The 25,951-nt window shown below is 41.7% G+C and overlaps 1 protein-coding gene across 3 annotated transcripts in view; it reads left to right on the top strand.

Annotated features, from left to right (window-relative positions):
• LOC118390878 (gamma-aminobutyric acid receptor subunit alpha-6-like) overlaps positions 1 to 25,078 on the top strand; it is a 37,077-nt gene extending 11,999 nt beyond the window's left edge. For all 3 annotated transcript variants that reach the window (XM_035781594.2, XM_035781591.2, XM_035781593.2), the window contains one exon: positions 21,001 to 25,078. In XM_035781594.2, coding sequence (XP_035637487.1) covers positions 21,001 to 21,013 — 13 coding nt within the window. In that variant the 3' untranslated portion in view covers positions 21,014 to 25,078. The remainder of the gene's footprint in view (positions 1 to 21,000) is intronic.
• Positions 25,079 to 25,951: the final 873 nt, after the last annotated feature.

Here is a 25,951-nt window from a genome sequence, read left to right as displayed (position 1 = left end):
GCACAGCTGAAACTGTTGTTCTGATTAAAGAAGCAATACAACTGGCCTTCTTTAGACGAGTTGAGTGTCTGGAGCATCAGCATTTGTGGGTTTGATTACAGGCTCAAAATGGCCAGAATTTTTTTATGGGTTCCAGAAACAAATCAATTTCTTCTGAAACTCGTCAGTCTATTCTTGTTCTGAGGAATGAAGGCTATTCCATGGGAGAAATTGTCAAGAAACTGAAGATCTCGTACAACGCTGTGTACTACTCCCTGCACAGAACTGTCTCTAACTAGAATAGAATGAGGAGTGGGAGGCCCCGGTGCATATCTGAGCAAGAGAACAAGTACATTAGAGTGTCTAGTTTGAGAAACAGACGCCTCACAAGTCCTCAACTGGCAGATTCATTAAATAGTACCCGCAAAACAACAGTGTCAACTTCAACAGTGAAGAGGAGACTCTGGGATGCTGTCCTTCTAGGCAGAGTTCCTCTATCCTGTGTCTGTGTTCTTTTGACAATCTTAATCTTTTATTTTTATTGGCCAGTCTGAGATATGGCTTTTTCTTTGCAACTTTTACCAAGACACACCTGTTAATTGAAATGCATTCCAGGTGACTACCTCGTGAAGCTGGTTGTGAGAATGCCAAGAGTGTGCAAAGCTGTCATCAAGACAAAGGGTGGCTACTTTGAAGAATCTCAAATGCAAAAATATATTTTGATTTGTTTAACACTTTTTTGGTTACTACATGATTCCATTTGTGTTATTTCATAGTTTTGATGTCTTCACTATTATTCTACAATGTAGAACATAGTCAAATAAATAAAAACCCTTGACTAAGTAGGTGTGTCCAAACTTTTGGTTGGTACTGTGTGCCAAATATTTTTTGATCCACAGCCTCATAGATGATATACATACTTTTTCTAACCTTTATGGATTACAACCAAATAACAATCAGTGTACTATCTTACATATTGAATCACTAAAATATACAACTTTTATATTACTGTGTAGTTTACCAATAAAATGGTCTGACGGTGAAGTGGACATACCCAGGGTATTCATATCCCAAAAGAAAGAAATGATCTCACTGCAGTGCATTTTAAAAGAAAGTTGGCAAAAAGAGTTAAGATCTTTCTACCGTGGAAAGGAAAATACCTGTCTATTTGTGGAATAATCACTCTGATTATTTTATTTACATTTTGTTTAACCTTTATTCAACTAGGCAAGTCTGTTAAGAACAAATTCTTATTTACAATGATGGCCTACCAAAAGGCAAAAGGCCTCCTGTGGGGACGGGGGCTGGGATTAAAAATGTAAATATAGGACAAAACACACATCACGACAAGAGAGACACCACAACACTACATGAAGAGAAACCTAAGACAACAACACAGCATGATAGCAACACCACATGACAACAACATGGTAGCAACACAAAATGGCAGCAGCACAACATGGTAGCAGAACAAAACATGGTGCAAACATTATTGGGCACAGACAACAGCACAAAGGCAAGAAGGTGAAACAACAATACATCAAACGAAGCAGCAACAACCGTCAGTAAGATCTAGCCGCTTGAGAGCACCCTTACCTGCTGATCTATAAATGACATCTCTGTAATCTAGCATGGGTAGGATGGTCATCTGAATCGGGTTTAGTTTGGCAGCTGGGGTGAAAGAGGAGTGATTAAGATAGAGGAAACCATGTCTAGATTTAACCTTAGCCTGCAGCTTTGATATGTGCTGAGAGTAGGACAGTGTACCATCTAGCCATACTCCCAAGTACTTGTATGAGGTGACTACCTCAAGCTCTAAGCCCTCAGAGGTACAGTAGTAATCACACCGGTGGGGGGAGTGTGGGGCCGAGGATCGAGCCTTGGGGTACTCCCTTGGTGACAGGCAGTGGCTGAGACAGCAGATGTTCTGACTTTATACACTGCACTCTTTGAGAGTACGGTGTCGGTCGGTGCTCAGTGGGTGTGGATGCTGGTTACAGTAAATGGAAAGAGAGGAGGCTCATGGGTCGGTGTCAGTGAGAGCTGGGAGAGGTAACATTAACTGGAGAGAGAGAAGGGAGAGGCAGAGAGCGAGAGAGAGAGAAGGCTTGTCCAGACTGTTTTCACACTCTTGCTTTGACCACCAGAAGACATAAAGAGATAGAAAACAGTTATTATCTGAGCATAACATTATGCCAGTGGAAGGGAGGACAGTAGGAGGTGGTTTGTGACTACTATGATTTCCCATTGTATCCAATTCATTTGCAGTAATTCCAATTTGGTGAAAGAAGGACGCGTTTGAATCACAACAAACACCCCCTACTGTAAAAACAATATAACTAATTGGTAGGTGTACATTTAGCTGTTACTTTTGTGAACATTCATTATCCTCCCTTTTGAGGAAGAGAAATTAGAAAATAAAGATGTGTGGGTTTTTGGTTAGTGAATTACCAGGCACTGGGCAGTGTTTCTTAAATGTATGTATGGATTGAAATGGGGGATGGTCATGCTTTTTCAAATCTATTCCAGGGGAGGATCATGTAATTTGTATTTGATGAAATGTCAATATTTCTCAGTTTTAGAATTAGTTGCTTATTAGGCTATAAATCGATGTGTGCCCAATGCCGCCCCTCATCTCATGATTCTCCGCTGGGCGTGCAATATGAATTGCGCCTGTAGGCTATTTAGTGTGATCTCAATCAAATTGTCCATAGCCTATAGGCTACGAAGAGCATGCTCAGAGAAGCACAGATCAAAGTTATATTTCTAAGGTAGCTACTGGGATGGTGTAATTAAATATAGGCTGCATTACACACTGCAATGGATATTTCATTCAGTCCTGGCGTGCTCTGCTCTGCTCTCGCTGATCAAAAAAAATGTTTAAGGCTGCTTAACCAATGTCTGTGCTGTATAGGGCTAAGTGTAAGTTCAGGAGGAAAGTCTTCCAAAAATCATTTTTGATTAGGCCTAGTCCAAAAATGCTTGCGCACAGACGAGCCTGTAACCTATGCTCTGTTCAATTTGAGAAGGTGAGTGCGAAGATGAGAAGGTCAACTTTGATAGCTTGCCATTACTATAATTGATTTTTATGAAAAACAATATGTTTCTTGCCCATTATGTATTTATCAGAGCTATTGACCTCACAACTTGTGGTGCTAAAACTTCAAGCAGCAACCATGGCACAATCAATCGGAATTGGACAGCTCATGGTGCTGAAGGTAGGCATATTCGAGTAGGTATAATTCATTTCAACAGTCTTCATTTTAATTTGACTTTACTTAACAACAAGAGTGCTTTGTGTTCGAGTCTATTTCTTCCTATATGAGAAGTAAGAGGTAGGCATACCTGTTTGATAGATGAAATTAAGCTATAGGCATTTGCTATATCCATATATGTGTTGGTGAATTCCTTCACCCTACCTTGTTGTAGCCTACCTCTGTGTCAGTGAAGGGTTTTTAGGTTAAAACTCGAATTAAGGGGGTATGAGAGAGGATGCCATAGGTCTACTTTTTAATTAAAGAAAATTACAAAAAGACATTGTTAGATTGTTAATATGGCTTGGGCAGTATTTCGATGGCTGAGATTCTCATTCTTATGCCCAAACTGCCTATTACTCAGGCCCATATGCATATAATTGGTAGATTTTGATAGAAAACACTCTAAAGTTTCCAAAACTGTGAAAATAATGAATAATGTCTGTGAGTATAACATAACTGATATGGCAGGTGAAAACCTGAGGAAAATCCATCCAAGAAGTGGGAATTTTTTGATGTGGGTATCTTCAACTGAATGCTTATTTAGTATCAAATAGGTTAGGGCCCAGATTGCAGTTCCTATGACTTCCACTTGATGTCAACAGTCTTTAGACATTGTTTCAGGCTTGTTTTCTGAATAATGAAGAAGAATGAGACCTTTCTCTCAGTGGACTGTAGAATCATGCAGTGCTGGTTTGCACGGGTGAACGAATGCGCATCCTTCATTGTTTTTTCTTTCTATTGAATTATTGTCCGGTTGAAATATTATAGATTATTTAGACAACTGACAACCTGAGGATTAATTATAAACATCTTTTGACATGTTTTGACGAACTTTACCGGTACTATTAGGACGTATTCGTCTGCATGTTGTGACCGCCTTTGAGCCAGTGGATTACTGAACAAAACCCACCAACAAAACAGAGTTTTGGGGATATAAAGAGGTATTTTATCAAACAAAACAAACATTTATTTTGTAGATGGGACTCTTGTGACTGCAACCATATGAAGATCTTCAAAGGTAAGTGATTCATTTTATCGCCATTTCTGACTTTTGTAATTCCTTTACTTGGTTGTAAAATGTTTGTATGCTTTTGTAAGCCGGGCGCTGTCCACAGATAATCGCCGTAAAGCCTTTTTTAAATCTGACAAAGCGGCTGGATTAACAAGAAGTTCATCTTTAAGCCGATGTATAACACTTGTATTTTTCATGAATGTTTGTTTTTGACTATTTCTGTATTTTGAATTTGGCTCTCTGCAATTTCACAGGATGTTGTGGAGGAGGGTCGCTGTCGGAACGCCTGCGCCAGAAAGGTTAAGAAAATAAAAGGGATCCGATTATATAAAGGGATCTGTGACTGCGCTTTGGTCCGCGATGCTTCATGCAAGCTGTAAAATACGTGGGAAAGATGTGACTCCGATGCATCTGGGAATATCATTGTTTTGTTTCTTTGACATTCAGAGTCGGACTTTGCTTGGGAAGTAATCGTATTCTGCCTCTTCACTTTCTGCACAATAGAAGATGTTTAAACTCAAACAGATTTTAGGGAAACATTTGTGACCTCTCATTGGGTTAAGCCACGGAAGAAGAGTAGCTAGCAGTTAAAGCTTACATTTTTCTGCGTCGGAAGGCCTACTCTGTCTGGGGTGAAAACGTAGGCATAACTTCTGAAAGTACCATGCTCAGGTTCCTAATTATTTGCGAACAGGGACAGTTTTGATGCAAACAAGACAGTCTGATTTGGCATTGGAGAAATTATAAGATGAACACATATCTCTGTCCAGTCTTAGTCGGTAAATTTGATTATTTGTGTGGTATTAAAAATAGATCCCACCATTAGTAAAATGAGGTAGAATTACATGAAATGTTTATAAAAGGCCATTTTTCCTAGGACATGCGAATATGATGCTTTTCGAATAACAACCTTATGGCCTGTGCGCTATCAAAATTCCCACGTAGCAATGTAATGCTTACAGGACAAAGAAGTGCGCTCCATGTAACCCCTATTATAAATAACGTTCACTCCCTTACAGTAGGCAAATATAGTTGGTAGGGGTTTTTACAATACATCTTGATGCATTTCTTATATATTTTAAGACTTTTTATGGTACAGTAGATGTTTTCTAAGACGCCTTTTCCATTTGTTTGACTTGAATCAAAGCCCTTACGTATGCCATTTTCTAAAATGGAAAATGGTTGAAAAATGCATCCATGCCTTAATTTTCCCAAAATACCCAGGGTCCTTAACTTAGTGATGAGCTTGGAGATAACTACGGTGTTGAACACTGATCTGTAGTCAGTGAACAGCATTCTCACATAGGTGTTCCTTTTGTCCAAGTGGGAAATGGCTTATAGAGTGCAATAGAGATCACCTCATCTGTGGATCTGTTGGGGCGGTATGCAAATTGGAGTGGGTCCAGGGTGTCTGGGATGATGGTGTTGATGTGAGCCATGACCAGCCTTTCAAAGCATTTCATGGCTACAGATGTGAGTGCCCAGGGTGGGACAGTCATTTAGACTGGTTACCTTGGTATTATTGGGCACAGTGACTATGGAGATCTGCTTGACTGAGTCAGGGAGAGGTTGAACATGTCAAAGAAGACACTTGCCAGCTGGTCAGCACATGCTCTGAGTACGCGTCCTGGTAATCTGTCTTTCCATGCGGCCGTGAATGTTAACCTGTTTAAATGTCACGTTTTTTCAAAATCAAACCCAGAAGCAGACCAGGACAAGGAGAGTAGGAAGAAGGTGAGTATTTATTTACAAGTGAATGTGAATGGGTAGATATATCCAGGTGGCGTAGCGGGCAGCGGTGGTGAGTTGATGGGAGTAAATAGGTGGATCCAATGGGGTAGCGGAATCCTCCAACGACCAGGCGGGAATGGGGTAAATGATCCGGGTGAGTAACTGAAGACAGAACAAACGGAGGTAAGTTTAAGGCAAGCAATACGTAAAAACAACAAAACAAATTCTATCCAACTTGAGGCTGATGCTATGGCACAACATACTGTTCATGGCTAACGATCCGGCAGGGAATGGATGTCAGGTCCGGGCTTATGAGGAGGAGAGATGATGATCAGGACCAGGTGTTCAGATAGCTGATGGGATACAGGTGCGGGTAATCACTCCCAACATTGCCCGGCAACCAGACAGGGTGCGTTCCAGGACGCCGGAAGAAACACTCCAGGACAGAACACAGGCAAAAAACTGACTCAGGAAATGGGATTTGTGACATTAAAGGTCTTACTCACATTGACTACGGAGAGGGTGATCACACAGTCATCTGGAATAGCTGGTGCTCTCACGCATGAGTTAGTGTTGCGTTCCTTGAAGCGAGCATAGAAGGCATTTCTGATAGGCTTGTGTCACTGGGCAGCTCGTGGCTAGGTTTCCCTTTGTAATTTGTGATAGTTTGCAAGACCTGCCACATCTGATGAGCGTGAGAGCTGGTGTAGTAGGATTGGATCTCAGTACTGTAATGATGCTTTGCCTGTTTGTTGGTTCATCAGAGGGATCATCGGAAGGTAGTGGGATGTCACATAAGCATCCGGATTAGTGTCCTGCTCTTTGAAAGTGGCAGCTCTAGCCTTTAGCTCTATGCGGATGTTGCACGTAATACATGGCTTCTGGTTGGGATATGTACGTACGGTCACTGTGGGGATGACATTGTCGATAGACTTCTTAATGAACCCACCACATTCATCGTAGCACACTATGAGCAAGCGCTTCAAATAACCACGTAGTGCTGTGTGTAACATAAGAAGAAAATAACACACCTTGAATGGCATCACATTTGTTTAACCAAGAGGAAGTTGGTCATTCTCACCCTCAATGGCCGATGGGAGATCATAAGTTATGGAAGTGTGACACAAACCTGGTGTTGGTTCTGGCCTAATTAATATCTGCAGTTCTCTCTTTACCATCAAAGTTGAAATATGACTCCAAGAGTGTGCATCGGGGTATATTGACATACAGCTGTCTTACATCCCTTCAAGGCTTCATTGGCTAGACCTTACCTGATTTATGGCCATGAGACAGAGAAATAATAAGCAATAATCATAGTATGGAGGGTGGCAGATAGCCTAGCGGTAAGAGCGTTGGGCCAGCAATCAAAAGGTTTGAATCCCAGAGGTGAAAAATCTGTTGATCTGCCCTTGAGCAAGGCGCTTAAACCTAATTTCTCCAGGGTTCCTTTGAATAATGACTGATCCCTGGCTGGGACCCCACCTTCAGGGGGAGTGGGATATGCAAGAAACACATTTCCATTTTACACCACAAACTTGTACACGTGTGAAACAGGACAAATATAAGCGCCACTTGTTTATTTTTTTGACATTAAATACATAATTAGGTTCTCAAATGCTGTAATATTAATACTTTGCAATATGAGTATACAATTATTTTAACATATCAATGGCAATATGCAATATACAAAATGTATACATGATTAAGCTATGCAAATATAGCAATATGACAACAATATTAATGGTCAATAGTAGAACATAAAAACATCTGGTGTGATAGGCCAATGCTAGAGCAGGCATAAAGTTTGCTAGAGGGCACACCTGCCACGAATGCCCTCTCTCCACCTCCATGCCTCAAACTGGGGGAATTCTGAACAGTACTGCAGCACAAAGTTCACAGTTTGGTTTTAATCGAAACATTTGTCTTCTGATTATGGGGGCCTACGTTTCTCATACGGTACCTGGCTGTGTGGTTGAGTGGGTCCTTCAATTCCTGCTTCAACGTGTCCAACTTTCAAATCAGATCAAATTTTATTTGTCACGTGCACAGAATACAACAGGTACAACCGACCTTATAGTGAAATGCTTACTTGCAGGCTCTAACCAATAGTGCCAAAAATAAAACAAGAGTTAAAAGACAGTTGAAAATAACAGTAGCGAAGCTATATACAGTCATCGGTTAGTCAGGCTGATTGAGGTAGTATGTGCATGTGACTATGCATATATGATGAACAGAGAGTATCAGTGGCGTAAAAGAGGGGTTGGCAGGTGGTGGGTGGCGGGACACAATTAGCCAATGTGCGGGAGCACTTGTTGGTCGGGCCAATTGAGGTAGTATGTAAATGAATGTATAGTTAAAATGACAGCAGCGTAAAATAGGGGTTGGGGGAGGCACACAATGCAAATAGTCTGGGTAGCCATTTGATTACCTGTTCAGGAGTCTTATGGCTTGGGGGTAAAAACTGTTGAGAAGCCTTTAGACTTGCCACTCCGGTACCGCTTGCCATGCGGTAGTAGAGAGAAGAGTCTATGACTGGGGTGGCTGGGATCTTTTACAATTTTTAGGGCCTTCCTCTGACACCGCCTGGTGTAGATGTCCTGGATGGCACGCAGCTTAGCCCCAGTGATGTACTGGGCCGTACGCACTACCCTCTGTAGTGCCTTGCGGTCAGAGGCCGAGCAATTGCTGTACCAGGAAGTGATGCAACCGGTCAGGATGCTCTCGATGTTGCAACTGTATAACCTTTTGAGGATCTCAGGACCCATTCCAAATCTTTTTAGTTTCCTAAGGGGGAATAGGCTATGTCGTGCCCTCTTCACGACTGTCTTGGTGTGTTTGGACCATTCTAGTTTGTTGTTGCTGTGGACACCAAGGAACTTGCTCCACTACAATCGATGAGAATGGCGGCTTGCTCGGTCCTCCTTTTCCTGTAGTCCACAATCATCTCCTTAGTCTTGGTTACGTTGAGGGATAGGTTGTTATTCTGGCACCACCCGGCCAGGTCTCTGACCTCCTCCCTATAGGCTGTCTCATCGTTGTCAGTGATCAGGCCTACCACTGTTGTGTCATATGCAAACTTAATGATGGTGTTGGAGTCGGGCCTGTCCATGCAGTCGTGGGTGAACAGGGAGTTTAGGAGGACACTGAGCACTCACCCCTGGGGAGCTCCAGTGTTGAGGATCAGCGTGGCAGATGTGTTGCTACCTACCCTCACCACCTGGGGGCGGCCCATCAGGAAGTCCAAGATCCAGTTGCAGAGGGAGGTGTTTCGTCCCAGGATCCTTAGCTTAGTGATGAGCTTTGAGGGTACTATGGTATTGAATGCTGAGCTGGAGTCAATGAATAGCATTCTCACATAAGTGTTCCTTTTGTCCAGGTGGGAAAGGGCAGTGTGGAGTGCAATAGAGATAGCATCATCTGTGGATCTGTTTGGGCGATATTCAAATTGGAGTGGGTCTAGGGTTTCCGGGATAATGATGTTGGTGTGAGCCATTATCAGCCTTTCAAAGCACTTCATGGCTATGGACATGATTGCTACGGGTCTGTGGTCATTTAGGCAGGTTGCCTTTGTGTTCTAGGGCACAGGGACTATGGTGGTCTGCTTGAAACATGTTGGTATTACAGACTCAATCAGGGACATGTTGAAAATGTCAGTGAAGACACCTGCTAGTTGGTCAGCACATGCCCTGAGCACACGTCCTGGTAATCCGTCTGGCCACGCAGCCTTGTGTATGTTAACCTGTTTAAAGGTCTTACGTCGTCTACGGAGAGCGTGATCACACAGTCGTCCGGAACAGCTGATGCTCTCATGCATGCCTCAGTGTTGCTTGCCGCGAAGCGAGCATAGAAGTGATTTAGCTCATCTGGTAGGCTCGTGTCACTGGGTGGTTGTGCTTCCCTTTGTAGTCTGTAATAGTCTGCAAGCCCTGCCACATAAAACAAGCATCGGAGCCAGTGTAGTTTGATTTAATCTTAGTCCTGTATTGACACTTTGCCTGTTTCATGGTTTATCGCAGGGTATAGCAGGATTTCTTGTAAGCTTACAGTACACTGTGGAGATGACGTCCTTAATGCACTTATTGATAAAGCCAGTGACTGATGTGGTGTATTCCTCAATGTCATTGGAAGAATCCCGGAATATGTTCCAGTCTGTGATAGCAAAACAGTCCTGTAGTTTAGCACCTGCTTCATCTGACCACTTTTTTATAGACCGAGTCAATGGTGCTTCCTGCTTTAATTTTTGCTTGTAAGCAGGAATCCGGAGGATAGAGTTGTGGTCAGATTTACCAAATGGAGGGCGAGGGAGAGCTTTGTACGCGTGTCTTTGTGTGGAGTACACCTGATCTAGAATTATTTTCCCTCTGGTTGCACATTTAACATTTCGATAGATATTTGATAGAACTGATTTAAGTTTCCCTGCATTAAAGTTTCCGGCCACTAGAAGCGCCGCCTCTGGGTGAGTGTTTGCCTATTTACTTATACAGCTGACTGAGTGCCGTCTTAGTGCCAGCATCTGTCTGTGGTGGTAAATAAACAGCCACGAAAATTATAGCTGAGAACTCTCTAGGCAAGTAGTGTTGTCTGCAATTTATCACAATATACTATACTTCAGGCGAGCAAAATCTAGAGGCTTCCTTAGATTTCGTGCACCAGCTGTAGTTTACAAATATGCACAGACCGCCCCCCCCCTTGTCTTACCGGACGGAGTGTGCTGTTCTATCTTGCCAGTGAGGCGTACAGTATATCCCGCTAGCGGAATATCCATGTCATCATTCAGCCACAATTCCGTGAAATATTATTACAGATATTACAGTTTTTGTTGTCCTGTTGGTAGGATATTCGTGATCGTACCTCGTCTAATTTATTGTCCAATGATTGCACGTTGGCGAGTAGTATCGCCTTCTGAGGGTCCTGACAAGGCATCCGGCTCTTCATCCTCTGTACCTGCGTCGCTTCCTCTTGCAAATAACGGGGATGTCGGCCCTGCCGGATGTTTGGAGAATGTCCTGTGCGTCTTGCTTGTTGTAGAAAAAACCTTTGTCTAATCCGAGGTGAGTGATCGCTGTCCTGATATCCAGAAGCTCTTTTCTGCCGTAAGATAAGGTTGCAGAAACATTATGTACAAAATAAGTTACAAATAACGCAACAATAAAACACATAATAGCACAATTGGTTGGGCGCCCGTAAAACTGCTGCCATTTCTGCCGGCGCCACTCGATAATAAAGGTGGAGTTTCACAGAACATATTCTCCCTAGGCCCATTCCAGACTTGAGATGAGTTGATTTAACATGACTTAAGTATATATTTTATTGATTCCATGTTCTGTTTATTTATCTCAAGTCTGAATTGGTCACTGTTTGTATGTCTTGATGCTGCCTTTTAAACGCACTTGAGGCACCAAAAAGTGTTTTCACAACAATTGTTCAGATTGAAGAACCACTTTCAGAGTAATTCCATTCTGTTTTGAAATGCATTTGGTGTATCATAACATTTACGTTGTGTTTACATGGATCTCTCAAAAGTTAATTAAACTGAACATCAGCAAAACTGAGGCTCTACTTATTGGCAACCCCCCCCCAGCACCCCCTCTCCTGCAGGATCCCCACCTGAAGGCATCACAGACCTCTGGGCATCACAGACTCTTAAAAGCAGGCCTAAAGACCTTTCTCTTTCGGAAGGTTTCTGTTGATAGCTATGCTCCTTGGTGTTCTTGTCCCTTGTAGCGTCAGGCTGTGTTCTTTGTGTCAGTTGCTCTAGTTGTGTCCATTTTTATGTTTTTACTATTTGGTTTGTATTTTTTTTAATGCACGTTGATGTTATGTTGTATAAATGTAATAGATTCTTATTATTTCTTCTTATTATTATATTCAAATATCCTCCAAAAACAGATCTCTGCATAGGTGCACTACTTTTCATGGTTTTACTACACAATGATGGTGTTTGAGTCTTTCTAATTTAACAATGCACTGTTACACGACTTCGGGACAGCTTTAGAACCACCAGTGGCTCGACACCAGCCATTTACCCTGGGTGTTCTCTTGCTTTACTGAGAGCAAGCCTGTTTTGTATAGCGTGTTTTTTTCTCCATTGAATATAAATGTAAGGTGCCTCAGGCCTTGTGAGAGAAGTCAGATTTCATGACAGTGATGAGAGGTGTCAAGAGCTGACTTGGGTTTCTGACATTTCCTTAACGGTTGCTATTGATTGATATACTGCAGACTGTAAGCGACCAAGCAGTTAGCTACATACTGTACGCAGCGTTGTGAAAGCCAAGGGGGCTCGGAAGCACCGTGATCAAAAATAGAACAATAACCAGTGGAGGAGCCATTGAAGTCAGGCTCTCAGGATGTGTGAATAGTGTGTGCATGGTTCATTCCCCAAGTGCCAGCCACTGTAAGCTTTCATCTCTCTTTTTATAAATCTGTATTACACTGTACGATTTTCCATGTGCTACCACCCACTAACCTAACCTTTGGCACTGGGTGCTGTACATCCATCCTAACCCACATTTCTTTCTCATCTCTTGAAAGCCTCCTTTTTAATTTATGGGAAATAAATAGCTTTTTCCGTAGATGCTTGCTTCCAAATTGAATGCAGAAATATTTCATGACAAAAGTCCTGATGAAGAGGAGCAGGAAGAAAGACCCTTTAGAGGAGCAGAACCACAGGACAAAGTGGTATATAGTGCCTTCAGTGTTATAACCCATTGATTTATCTTCAGAGTTCGTACTGTTAGGTGACCTAAACTGGGATATGCTTAACACCCCGGCCGTCCTACAATCTAAGCTAGATGCCCTCAATCTCACACAAATGATCAAGAGGATGCCTGGTTATTCTTTAAAAGTGCTTTCCTCACCATCTTAAATAAGCATGCCACATCAAAAAATGTAGAACTGAGAACAGATATAGCCCTTGGTTCACTCCAAAACATCCTGTGGTGTACTGCATTAGCATCGAATAGACCCCGCGACATGCATCTTTTCAGGGAAGTTAGGAACCAATATACACAGTCAGGTAGGAAAGCAAAGGCTAGCTTTTTCAAACAGAAATTTGCATGCTGTAGCACAAATTCCAAAACGTTTTGGAACACTGTAAAGCCCATGGAGAATAAGAGCTCCTCCTCCCAGCTGCCCATTGTACTGAGGCTAGGAAACACTCTCACCACTGATAATCGAAAATTTCAATTCAGCATTTTTCTGCGGCTGGCCATGCTTTCGATCTGGCTACCACTTCCCCGGTCAACAGCTCTGCACCCCCTGCTGCAACTTGCCCAAGCCCCCCGCTTATCCTTCACCCAAATCTAGATAGCTGATGTTCTGAAAGAGCTGCAAAATCTGGACCCCTACAAATCCACTGGGCTAGACAACCCTCTCGTTCTAAAATTATTATTATTGTTGCAACCCCTATTACTAGCCTGTTCAACCCCTCTTTCGTATCGTCTGAGATCCCTAAAGACCGGAAAGCTGCCGTGGTCATCCCCCTCTTCAAACTCTAGACCCAAACTGTTAGAGACCTATATCCATCCTGCCCTGTCTTTCTAGTCTTCGAAAGCCAAGTTAACAAACAGACCACCGACCATTTCGAATCCCACCGTACCTTCTCCGGTATGCAATTTGGTTTCCAAGCTGGTCATGGGTGCACCTCAGCCATGCTCATGGTCCTAAACGATATCATAACCACATTGACCCGGCCAAGGCTTTCGACTCTGTCAATCACTGCATTCTTATTGGCAGACTCAACATCCGTGGTTTCCCAAGTGACTGCCTCACCTGGTTCACCAACTACTTCTCAGATAGAGTTCAGTGTGACAAATCGGAGGGCCTGTTGTCCGGACCTCTGGCAGTCTCTATCGGAGTGCCAAAGGGTTCAATTCTCAGGCAGACTCTTTTCTCTTTATATATCAATGATGTCGCTATTGCTGCCGGTGATTCTCTGATCCACCTCTGCGCAGACGACACCATTCTGTATACTTCTGGCCCTTCTTTGGACGCTGTGTTAACAAACCTCCAGACGAGCTTCAATGCCATACAACACTCCTTCCGTGGCCTCCAACTGCTCTTAAATGCTAGTTAAACTAAATGCATGCTCTTCAACTGATCGCTGCCTGCACCCGCCCAACGGTTCTTAGAATATGTGGACAACTACAAATACCTAGGTGTCTAGTTAGACTGTAAACTCTCCTTCCAGACTAACATTAGGTATTCTCAATCCAAAATTAAATCTAGAATCGGCTTCCTATTTTGGAACAAAGCCTCCCTCACTCAAGCTGCTAAACATACCCTCTCGTAAAACTGACTATCCTACCGATCCTTGACTTTGGAAATGTCATTTACAAAATAGCCTTCAACACTCTACTCAACAAATTAGATGTAGTCTATCACAGTGGCATACATTTAGTCACCAAAGCCCCATATACTACCCACCACTGCGACCTGTATGCTCTCGTTGTCTGGCCCTCGCTTCATACTCGTCGCCAAACCCGCTGGCTCCAGTCTTTGCTAGGTAAAACCCCGCCTTTTCTCAGCTCACTTTTCACCATAGCAGCACCCACCCGTATCACACGCTCCAGCAGGTATATTTCACTGGTCATCCCCAAAGCCAACTCCCCCTCTGACCGCCTTTCCTTCCAGTTCTCTGCTGCCAATGACTGGAACGAATTGCAAAAATCACTGAAGCTGGAGACATATCTCCTTCAATAACTTTAAGCATCAGCTGTCAAAGCAGCTTACTGATGATCACTGCACCTGTACACAGCCCATCTGTAAATAGCCCACCCAACTACCTCATCCCCATATTGTTATTTATTTTTGCTCTTTTGCACCACAGTATCTATACTTGCACATCATCATCTGCACATCTATCACTCCAGTGTTAATGCTAAATTGTAATTATTTCACCACGATGGCCCATTTATTGCCTTACCTCCTTACTTCATTTGCACACACAGTATACAGACATTTCGATAGTGTTATTGACTGTATGTTTGTTTATCCCATGTGTAACTCTGTCTTGTTGTTTTTGTCGCACTGCTTGGCTTTATCTTGGCCAGGTCATAGAACTTTTTCTCAACAGTCTATCTGGTTAAATAAAGGCAATTTAAAAAAAAGTACTTATTCCGCATTTTTTGTGTTATTTAAAGTTAATTGAATTTACACAATACTCCACAATGTCAAAGTGAAATTGTGTTTTTAGAAATGTTTACAAATGAATAAAAAAGGAAAAACTGAAATGTCTTCAGTCAATAAGTATTCAACCCTTTTGTTGTCAGAGACCTAAATAAATTCAGAATACAAAATGTGCTTAACAAGTCACACAATAAGTTGCACGGACTCACTCTGTGTTTTTGACATGATTTTTTAAATGACTACCCCATCTCTGTACCCCACACACAATTACCTGTAAGGTCCCTCAGTCGAGCAGGGAATTTCAAACACAAAGTCAACCAAAAAGACCAGGGATGTTGTCCAGTGGTTCACAAAGAAGGGCACCTATTAGTAAATGGGTAAAAAAATGACATTGAATATCCCTTTGAGCATGGTGCATTTGTTAATTACACTCTGGATGGTTTATCAATACACCCAGTCACTACAAAGATACAGACGTCCTTCCTAACTCAGTTGCCGGAGATGAAGGAAACCACTCAGGGATTTCACCATGAAGCCAATGGTGATATTAAAACAGTTACAGAGTTTAAAACCTCTTAGATGTAAAGGGACCTGCGTGGTTCTGGTACTGGTTCCGAACAAGTGTTTTGCTTGTAGATCTGTGGACACCATAAATTGAAATGGCTTGCGTTGAGCGATACTCCTGGTTCCCACATGACGTAGGATGTGAAATCTGAAACCACTGGAAGCTGGGATGTCCCTTCTACCATTTCATTTGCTCTTCTGACTGTCCATCAACTTCTGGCTGAACCCTACATCACAGGCACTGACAAACCACATGTCTGCATTCACTATATTGTAGTGCAGCAGGAGAGAGTGGTTTCATCACTATATCACATTCAGAGATCTATTAGCCATTCATCTAAAATAATTAATAGATTTAAATCAAAAACACTTTCCCTCGATGGGGTCAGATGTTTTGATCAAGAGAGACCTTTAGAAAATGTGCACATTTGTGCATTTTACAGTTATTAGAAAGGTGCAATCTTATATGCTTTCTAAATTTAGTATAATCAAAGTATAACACAACTATGTTCATTAATGTGATGACAATTATTTTATCAATTAACTATGTTTAACTATTACGATGATTAAATTAATCGTCGTAACAATGAACTCATTAGCAATCTTGGGGCACAACGGAAAAAGTGTATTTAATATATATAACAAAATATATGCCATTTAGCTGACGCTTTTATCCAAAGCGACTTACAGTCATGTGTGCATACATTCTACGTATGGGTGGTCCTGGGAACCGAACCCACTACCCTGGCGTTACAAGCGCCATGCTCTACCAACTGAGCCACAGAAGGACCACATTTAACAAAAGATATAAAGATATATAAAGATATAAAGATATCTCACGTTTCAGTCATCAATCAGTCATTATTTAATTGTTATTTACCTTCAGTCTCATTCTGAATGTCGCAAAATCCTTGGATATCTGCACGAACCAGCGATGTACAAATAGGCTTAATTATTTATTTAATAAGTAACTAAATAATCACACAGAATTAAATGAACACACAAACAGAATAGCTTCCACATTGATTGCTACGTATAAGTCAATGAAAAGTCCCTTATGAACTAACCCAATATGATGGCTTGGTAGACAATGGAAAGGTTGGGGACAGATAAAGAGCGGGAAAGACAGAATGGACTCACTACATACGGTTGATATAAATGCTAATACTTTGCACCTGAACGGCCTCTCATTCAAAAAGAATTGCAATGTTCATATTTACGCTTGTATGTCTTGTCGTCTCTCTCTGTTTAAACCACCCGGTCCATTTTCTGTGGAGAGTAATTCATCAAAAGTCTCTGGTTGTGTTCCCCAGAAGTCACAATATCTTTTGTAGCTGGAGCTTCTCAGATTTCTCAGAGTGTCAGTTATAATGGATACGTCAGACGTACCAATGTTCATTTGTTAGGGATATGTTCTTCTCTCGTCTTTGGTCGATTTTCCTAGATATTTTACATATACAGCTGCAGACTGTGAATGTGTAGTCTTTAGTTTTGTAGTTTTCTTAACCATTTGTAATGTATTTAGTTGGTGCTGCGCGTAACTGGTCTATAGAGTGGTAGCCATTTAAATTGCCGACCATTTCAACATGTAGCTACAGCTCCATACTCTTTGGTCGATAGAGATTTTCTTCTTCTTTGTTGAAAGTTTCAGAGTGTCTAAGCATTTCGTACCTTCCAGCTCACACTGTCGGTCCCGCTGGTCTATCGAGTGGTAGCTATTTCAATGTGGGGACTCTCATCCTTCCGCTTTCTGGACTAATGTTAATTTCTGGGTACTGGTTTTGGGTACTCTGGGTACTGGTTTTGGGTACTCTGGGAAAAGGGTGTGTTGCATGACGCCGACATAATGTCTGTGCTCACGTGGATGTGGTCACTGACTGGTTAAGACTTTATATGAATGACAATTATTTAATTTAGGAGGCTAACATCACATTTCATCTTCTCACAAATAGTTTCATATTTAATCATATACGTTCCGCAACATTTAGATGTGAATCTGATCACTGGGAAAAATACACATTCAGAGATACAATTATGTTGTTCTACTATCCTTAGTTACCTCACAAATTAGTAATGAATTTGACATGATTGTTCTTTAATTACTCACGGTCCCTTCCAAATGTTTGGATTACAGAAATATTGTTTCATTATTCAACCTTTGATGTTACCGTACTGCAGCGTCTCTCTCTCTGTGGTAACAAAGGGATCTAACTTCCATATCTGAAAGAGTGGGCGAGAGAGTTTTGCTGCAGGTATTTATGACCGTCGTAAAACTGTGGTGGGAGAGAGAGAGAGATAGAGAAGGGGGATGGGATGGGATGGGATGAGGGGGGGGGATCTGGTGCCTGTGATCCTCACCCAAAAGGGCAAGTCATGACAACTAAAGTAATTCTAAGCCTTATTCATACAGTTTGTTGAATATGAAATACATTGTATAAAATATTTAATATTTTCATATTTGTATCATATTATTACTGTGTACTTGAGCTTGTGTCCTCAAACGGGACTACATCTCAGCAAATTGTATTTTTTTCCAAGAAGGGTTGATTTGTACCTTTTCTCGGGGTATGCAGCATTACAAGTTATTGTTTATGGCCCTCTCATGATAAATCATTTATTTGGGGGATTACATAGATTACATTTTGTTACATTTGACTGGTTTTAATGGCTGCGATAGGAGATAGCTGCGGATGGATCAACAACATTGTAGTTACTCCACAGAACTTACATAAATGACAAAGTGAAACAACTTATTATGTGAATTTAAAGCACATTTTTACTCCTGAACTAATTTAGGCTTGCTATAAACAAAGGGGTTGACCATTTATTGACTAATGACATTTCAGCTTTTCATTTCAAAAACATAATTCCACTTTGACGTTCTGGGGTATTGTGTGTCGGCCAGTGACACACAATCTCAATTTAATCCATTTTAAATTCAGGCTGTAGCACAACAAAATATGGATCAAGTCAAGGGGTGTGAATACTTTCGGAAGGCACTGTATGTATTTATATTCTGACATAGATCGTTCTGATATTGCTTAATTCCTTTCTTTTTATTTTGGGGATTTGTGTGTATCGTTTTGTATTGTTAGTTATTACCGCACTGTTGGAGCTAGACAGCATTTCACTGTACCTGCAATAACATCTGCAAAATATGCGTAACTGACTAATAAAATGTGATTTGATTTGATTTGTCTGAAACAAGGCACTAAAGTTAAACTGCAAACAATGTGGCAAAGGAAATTCTCTTTTTGTCCGGAACACAAAGCGTTATGTTTGGGGCAGATCCAACCCAACACATCATTGAGTTCCACTCTTCGTATTTTAAAACATGTTGGGTATGCTTGTCATCAGCAAGGGAGTTTTCTGGGATAAAAATAAATGGAATAGAGCTAAGCACAGGCAAAATCCTAGAGGCAAAGGTTCCTTCTGCTTTCCAACAGACACTGGGAGACAAATTCACCTTTCAGCAAGACAATTACCTAAAACACAAGACCAAATATTCACTCCAGTACCAAGACAGCAGTAAATGTTCCTGAGTGACCTAGTTACAGTTTTGTCTTATATTGGCTTGAACATCTATGGTAAGACTGTCTTACAATGATCAACAGAGGATAACAGAGGAATTGATCCTGATTCGATAACCCTCACAGCTATTGTCCATTCACAACGATTAATGAAATATTGGCACACTTTTTTTCTCTCCACAGAATAAGTTGGTATACGGTTGATAAGCAACCATTTTTGTTTTTTTCCCCAAATGAAACCAGTCTGTCAAAAGTTGCAAATGCCAATCTAAATTCTCAAACTATATAAATACTGCAATTGCAACCACAAAACCTCTTTGCTTTGATTTTAGGCATCAAAATACAACCATTTCCCTTGCTTACAGTAAAATATGAATGTTATTTCCAACAACCAATGAGCAACTCTGCTGTAAATGCTGAGGAGCTTTGGCAATGACATGGAGTGACAAGGAGTGGAATGTTAGCTAAAAATACTGGTACCCAGACTAGACCTGCCTTGTGTGGCTTTTTAATGAATAGGGCCATCTAGTCCAGACATCAAGGAAACACATTTGCTGCAAAGGGCTTCTGTGAGCCCAGTGCTCACTGCACATGTCATGTGGAAGCTAAAGCTAACTATAGGCAATAAGCTTTCTTTATTCCAGACTTGAAAAATAGCTCTTTCCTGGTCTCTCATAAAACAAAACCACAAAATCTAATTTCTAATTAAATTCCTGTTTTCTAGCACAGGCCTTTGCTATAGCTTCAGTTTAATGATCATTACATTACTGCATCTCAGGCAGATAATATAAGGGGCCAGTAAAACTGTAATCCTCATTTGACATATTTGTCTTTATAGCCCCAGGGGAGAAGTATTGACCCTACGTGTGTGTGCGCGTGCCTGCGTGCGTTTGTGTGTATTTCCGTGCATGCTACATGCGTGTGTGTTTTCATGCATGTCTGTGTGTTTATTCAGGCAGAGAAGTATGAATATTTATAGATCCATGTACGCTAGCAAATAGTTTGCCATGACTGCTCACTGCGAAAGTCTTCAGGGTTGTCAGGGTGAATTCAATTTCCCATCTCTTTTATGAGATATTCCTATTCCATATTCCTTTTAAAATGGACATCGTGCTTGGCACAGCATCCCCTTATCTTGATTAGTCAGTGGTTTTGCAAAAAAAGTCATCTAAGACAATACAAAGGGATCTATTCCTTCCTAGTGCTGTTGTCCACACAGATCAATAGAGTTGTGGTTCTGATTACATTTCACACACACACACACACCTATAGGAAACCGGAAACAGGCATTCTTGATAACACCAAATGCAGTACTACACGGTTGAGGATGGCTGAGAGCTCGCTCCGAATAATCCCTCGGTTTGACACATAGACAGAGGAGGCGTAGGTGTGGAATACCTGGCAGTCTTTCCCAGGAAAGGAATTAAAGAGGTGGACTAGTTTTGCAAGGTCTTTGTCGACAGCCCATGAGCAAGGGATTGATTGAAATAATAAGGGCCCTGCATGCCAACCCTGGGAGGGAATGAAATTAGAACTCCTTCAGTATGGTGGTTCACACTGCTGGCTGGCTGCTGGGCTGTTTGTGTGTGCTAATACACACTCCATCTCCCTCCTGCGTTCACAAGATGACAGCAGAGCTTTATTTCTTTTCAAAATGTGTCACATGTTGCCCATAAGCATTCTCCAACCCCCTCAGTACACCCTCTACTACACACACACAGCAATATCTCTGTTAACTGGACTGTAGTTATAACCGCACGCTCCTGGGTTCTTATATTCTCTCCTTTTTTCTTTGTTGCAGAGACAGCGTGTGAGCGCCGTCCTGGAGTGAGCCCTCTCACTGATCTCACACGGATGCACATGTGCACACACACACACACACACACGCACGCACGCACGCACGCACGCACGCACACACACACCACACACACACACACACACACACACACACACACACACACACACACACACACACAAACACAAGGACACTCACCGTTTGGATAGATGACAGAGAAGCTTGCCAAGGTTTTCTTTTTGATGCTGCCTCTGTACATTGTGTTTTTTGTTTTTTACTTTCAGTGTGTGACTGATTTGAAGTGCTCTGCCAACTGTTGACCTGGGAGCTCAAGTTTTATCATAGCTCATGGGCCAGGGCTCTCGGTCTATTTCAAACAGGTACTCAATCTCTTTCTCTCACACACACCCCGCTGCGTCTTCCCCCTGAAGAGAAACGATGTGCATTGGCACTTCTCTTTCAAGTGTTCTGCCCCTTCCCGGTCCCTGTCTGAAACAGAGGGACTTTCCTAAAAGTAGCGAGTGTCTGTCACAGGACTGGAGGTAGCGGAGTCACTTCGTCTGTGTGAAACAATACTCGGCCTGGCTGCGTCTACCCTGGATAGTACTGGAAAAACACACCTGAGGGGAGTACTGTGCACTGCCTCCACTCTGACTGACTGTCTCCCCCCCAATTTAAACTTTGCAATCGCTCTCGGTTTTCGGTTCACTGGCTTATTTTCACTCCTCTCATGAAACATTTCTTTGATGAAGCCAAATCGTCAAAGAGTTGTTCTTGGTTCCTCACATACATTTGAATATTCAGAGCTACTCAAAAGACACACACCCAAAGACACACACACATTTACAGGGCCAATCTTGTTAAGACAGTCAAATCCAAATAAATGCAAGGATCATCGGTCTCTCCACGTAGGTCAAAGATCAATCACAAGGCCTGTATTTGTTGGCATCCACCAACTCAAACTAAACCCTGGACTTTAATGAATTCACAATATTCTCTCCTTGCTAACTTTACTTGGCTATGTTTGGCGTATCAGAGAATACAAATATAGTTCCCTGGCAACAGCCCGCCTCTCATTCAATGGATATATTATTTAATGTCAGTGTTGTTGTTTGTTTTAATGTTTTCTATTTTTGCACTTTTACGTAATTGTGTCTGTCGTTATTGGACATGAAAGAATGCTAAGGTGGTTTGTGGTTGGCAATTATTAATTAAATGACAGATTTACATTTCATTTAGAACTGCATCCTCTCACACGCAATTATGCACCATGCCAAATGCATTCATTAACTTCGGTCTGGATTTACATATAATTATGCACTATTTCCAATTAAAAGAGAGGTAAATGATTAAATCCACAGAGTAGCGCCATCTAAATATGTCCCACGTTCATATATGTATGTGTGTGTTTATTGGTTATTCATGACTGTCTTTCCACTGGCTGCCTCTCTCTCTCTCTCTGCAGCACATACTGCAGCTTTATCAACACACGTATCAGCACCATCAAGCATCTGTTTGACTTTTTCATTTTATGATAAAGTCCATTAATATTACTCTGGTCCGTTACACCTTTCCGCATTTCTTTCCATGTTCCCCCAGATAATGTAGTGATATTTTTTTGGCGAAGGAAAACTAGATGGACTGCCTTCAAATTGAACCTTCCTTCTCTGCTTTTGATGTGGAGTCTGAGGACACACAACATTTCAGCTCGGACTACACTGGCAGGCCCTGGAAGGGACCTCTTGACAGTTGCCTCTGAATAAGACTGGCTGAACCTAAAGGAAGAGGCAGAGGAGTGGCTGATGTATAGCTCTGACTGTATAGCCCTATTGAGTTGGTTATTTAGTTTAATTAAATGGAAAAGGAAGATGGAGGGGGCTGTATTGTTTTTCTCCAACCTCAACCTGCCTGCTTATGGCAAACGTACTGGTCTCTTTGGGGGACAAGCATTAGCATGACCTGTGACCCTTCAGTGTCCTTGTTAGGGGTTTGGAGTGTTGGGGTTTTGTGTATCGAAGACCATGACATCTACCGCCCCCTCAATATCGTATTTCACTACAGGCATGAGTCACATTGATTCCTAACCACTGTTATTTGCTAGCTTTTATTCACAGGCTAAGCAAATGTGAAATGTGAAAATGAAGCAGCAATATGGTAACACGTTGGTCTTTGTGCATATGTGAATATTTCATGATTACTGTAGTTATAGATTTATATTTTTATTTTCCTGTCTTAAATATCCTGCTTGATGTATGGCTATTATGTTAATTATTTGTACTGATCTGAAATGTATTGCAGCTTTTGTATATACAGTGCCTTGCAAAAGCATTCAGACCCATTGGATTTCTTCACATTGTATTGTGTTACAAAAGTGGGATAAAATTTGGATTAATTATACTTTTTTTGTCAGCAATCTGCACAAAATACTCTAATGTCAAAGTGAAAGACGAATTCTAGATGAATAAACATGAAATAACTCAAATATAGTCGTTGCAGAAGCATTCAGCTCCCTGAGTAAATAATTGTTCGATAAACCTTTGGCATCGAGGCTACTTGGGTAAGTCTGTAAGGGCTTTGCACACCTGGATTGTGCAATATTTCCCCATTATTATTTTATAAATTCTTCAAGCTCTGTCAAGATGTTGGGGATCATGGTTAGACAGCAAATTTCCAGTTTTGCCATAGATTTTCAAGCAGATTTAAGTCAAAACTGTAACTTGGCCACTCAGGAACATTCACTGTCTTCTTGTTAAGCAACTACAGGGTAGATTTGGCCTTTCGTTGTTATTGCTATTGTCCTGCTGAAAGGTTCAATTCCTTTCCCAGTCTGGTGTAGAGCAGACTGAAACAGAAGGATTTTGAAACAGGAGGATGTTCCTCTAGGATCTTGCCTGTGCTTAGCTCTCTCCCCTTTCGTTTTCTCATGATAACCTCCCCAGTATTTGCCGACACCAAAATAAGGAGGCAGTTACTCAATGATGTGTTGTGTTTGGATTTGCCCCAAACACAAGGCTTTGAAAAGTATTCCTCTGCTGTGTTTTCTTTTGCAGTATTACCTTTAGTACCTTGTTGCATATGACAGGTAGCCTGGCGAGTAGGAGCGTTGGGCCAGTAACCAACAAGTTGCTGGATCAAACCCCCAAGCTGACAAGGTACAAATATGTCATTCTGCCCCGGAGCAAGGCAGTTAACCCACTGTTCCCTGGGTGCCGATGATTTGGATGTTGATTAAGGCAGTACACCTCTGCACCTCTCTGATTCAGATGGGCTGGGTTAAATACGGGAGACACAAATGAGTTGAATGCATTCAGATGTACAACTGACTAGGTATCCCCCTTTCCCATGCACGTTTTGTTTGAATGCTCTGCACTCTTCTTTTCACTTTGTCATTTAGATAATGATTATGGAGTCACTACAATGTAGATCCATCCTCAGTTTTCTCCCATCACAGCCATTGAACTCTGTAGCTGTTTCTAAAATCACCAATGGCCTCGTGGTAACTTTCCTGAGCAGTTTCATTCCTGTCCCGCAGCTCAATTCAGAAGGACGACTGTATCTTTGATGTGTCTGGGTGGTTTAATACATCAGCCACAGCATAATTAACTTGAACATGCTTAAAGAGATATTCAACGTCTGATTTGTTATTGTTACCCATCTACCAATCACTGCCCTTCTTTATGAGGCTTTCAAAATGCTCCCTGGTCTTTGTAGTTGAATCTCGTTCTTAATAAAAAAATAAAAAGAAATGTTCTTCCACTATGACATTACAGGGTATTTAGTATAGATTCTTGACGTAAAAAAAATGGCAATTAAATGCATTTTTAATCCCACTTTGTATCACAATAAAATGTGAAGTAATCCAAAAGGATCTGGACACTTTTGGAAGGCGTTATATATCATTATATTCTCTATTTAGCACATTAAAATCCACTTGTTTTTATTTTCCCTCGGAGACCGTTTTTATTGCCATAGAAAACAATATTTTGGTGTTTAGACATTGTCGTTTTACTAACAATCTCCTCAATACTTTCCCTCGGGATTGTGTGTATATTAACATGTTGAATAAAGTCAAAATATGTTTTGAGTGTTTCTTTCCTTGTCAAATGCACAACCCACATCGCAAAACATGATGTATGACATGATGAAACATCCCTTTCAACCAGTCAGATAGAAATGTATTGTACAGTTGTTTATGGGATGGGTAATGTGGCAAGCCAAGAATATGTCCCTTCAGCCCTTTTAGTAGGAATGAAACAAAGTAACCGAACTGGAGATTGAGAAATTGAGATGAACATAAACCAGTGTAGTACATCTCAGGCGTATGTATTTTTCATTCATGACGGTAGTGTGGCGGGGCTGTTCTTACTGTAAAAGAAGCCCCCGTCTCCTATCTCCTCTGTCCCAACATCCTGAAAGAAGCCGCAGGGCAGAGGAGTGTGAGCGGGTACGAGAGAGAGATTTCCTCATTTCACTTGTCCTCTGGTCCAGACCACAGGACGCCCATGCGCTCCAAAGCACTGGGTCACCCTCCTCTCTGGTCAAAAAAGGGTAGAGTGCCACCTATTGGTGCACTGCCTGTTTCCTCCTACTACACCTCCTCCTCTGCTCTGCACAGGCTCAGCATATCCCTTACACACACACAGGTCTTCTCGTAGGCACTACATATGCAGTCGGATGAGGGAATGGCATTTTTGTGTCTGCTTTCTGTTTTTGAGGTGAACTTTTGCTAAAGTAGGGGAACTTTTAGTTGTAAGGAGTGCTGCTGTGCCTTCTGGAGCCACACTGATATGTGTAGGTGGATACAGAGCAAAGAGAGAAGACATGATCATCCCGGACCCCAACCCCAAAAGAAACCCTGACCCCCCCCCACACACACACACACACACACACACACCCCCCCACACACACACACACACACACACACACACACACAGTCAGGCACAGAGGCATAATCAGT

The sequence above is a fragment of the Oncorhynchus keta genome, chromosome 12 (assembly GCF_023373465.1).
Source record: "Oncorhynchus keta strain PuntledgeMale-10-30-2019 chromosome 12, Oket_V2, whole genome shotgun sequence".
NCBI classification, from domain to species: Eukaryota; Metazoa; Chordata; class Actinopteri; order Salmoniformes; family Salmonidae; genus Oncorhynchus; species Oncorhynchus keta.
The sequence above is the reverse complement of the archived record's forward strand: the minus strand, read 5'-3'. Positions and strand labels throughout refer to the sequence as shown.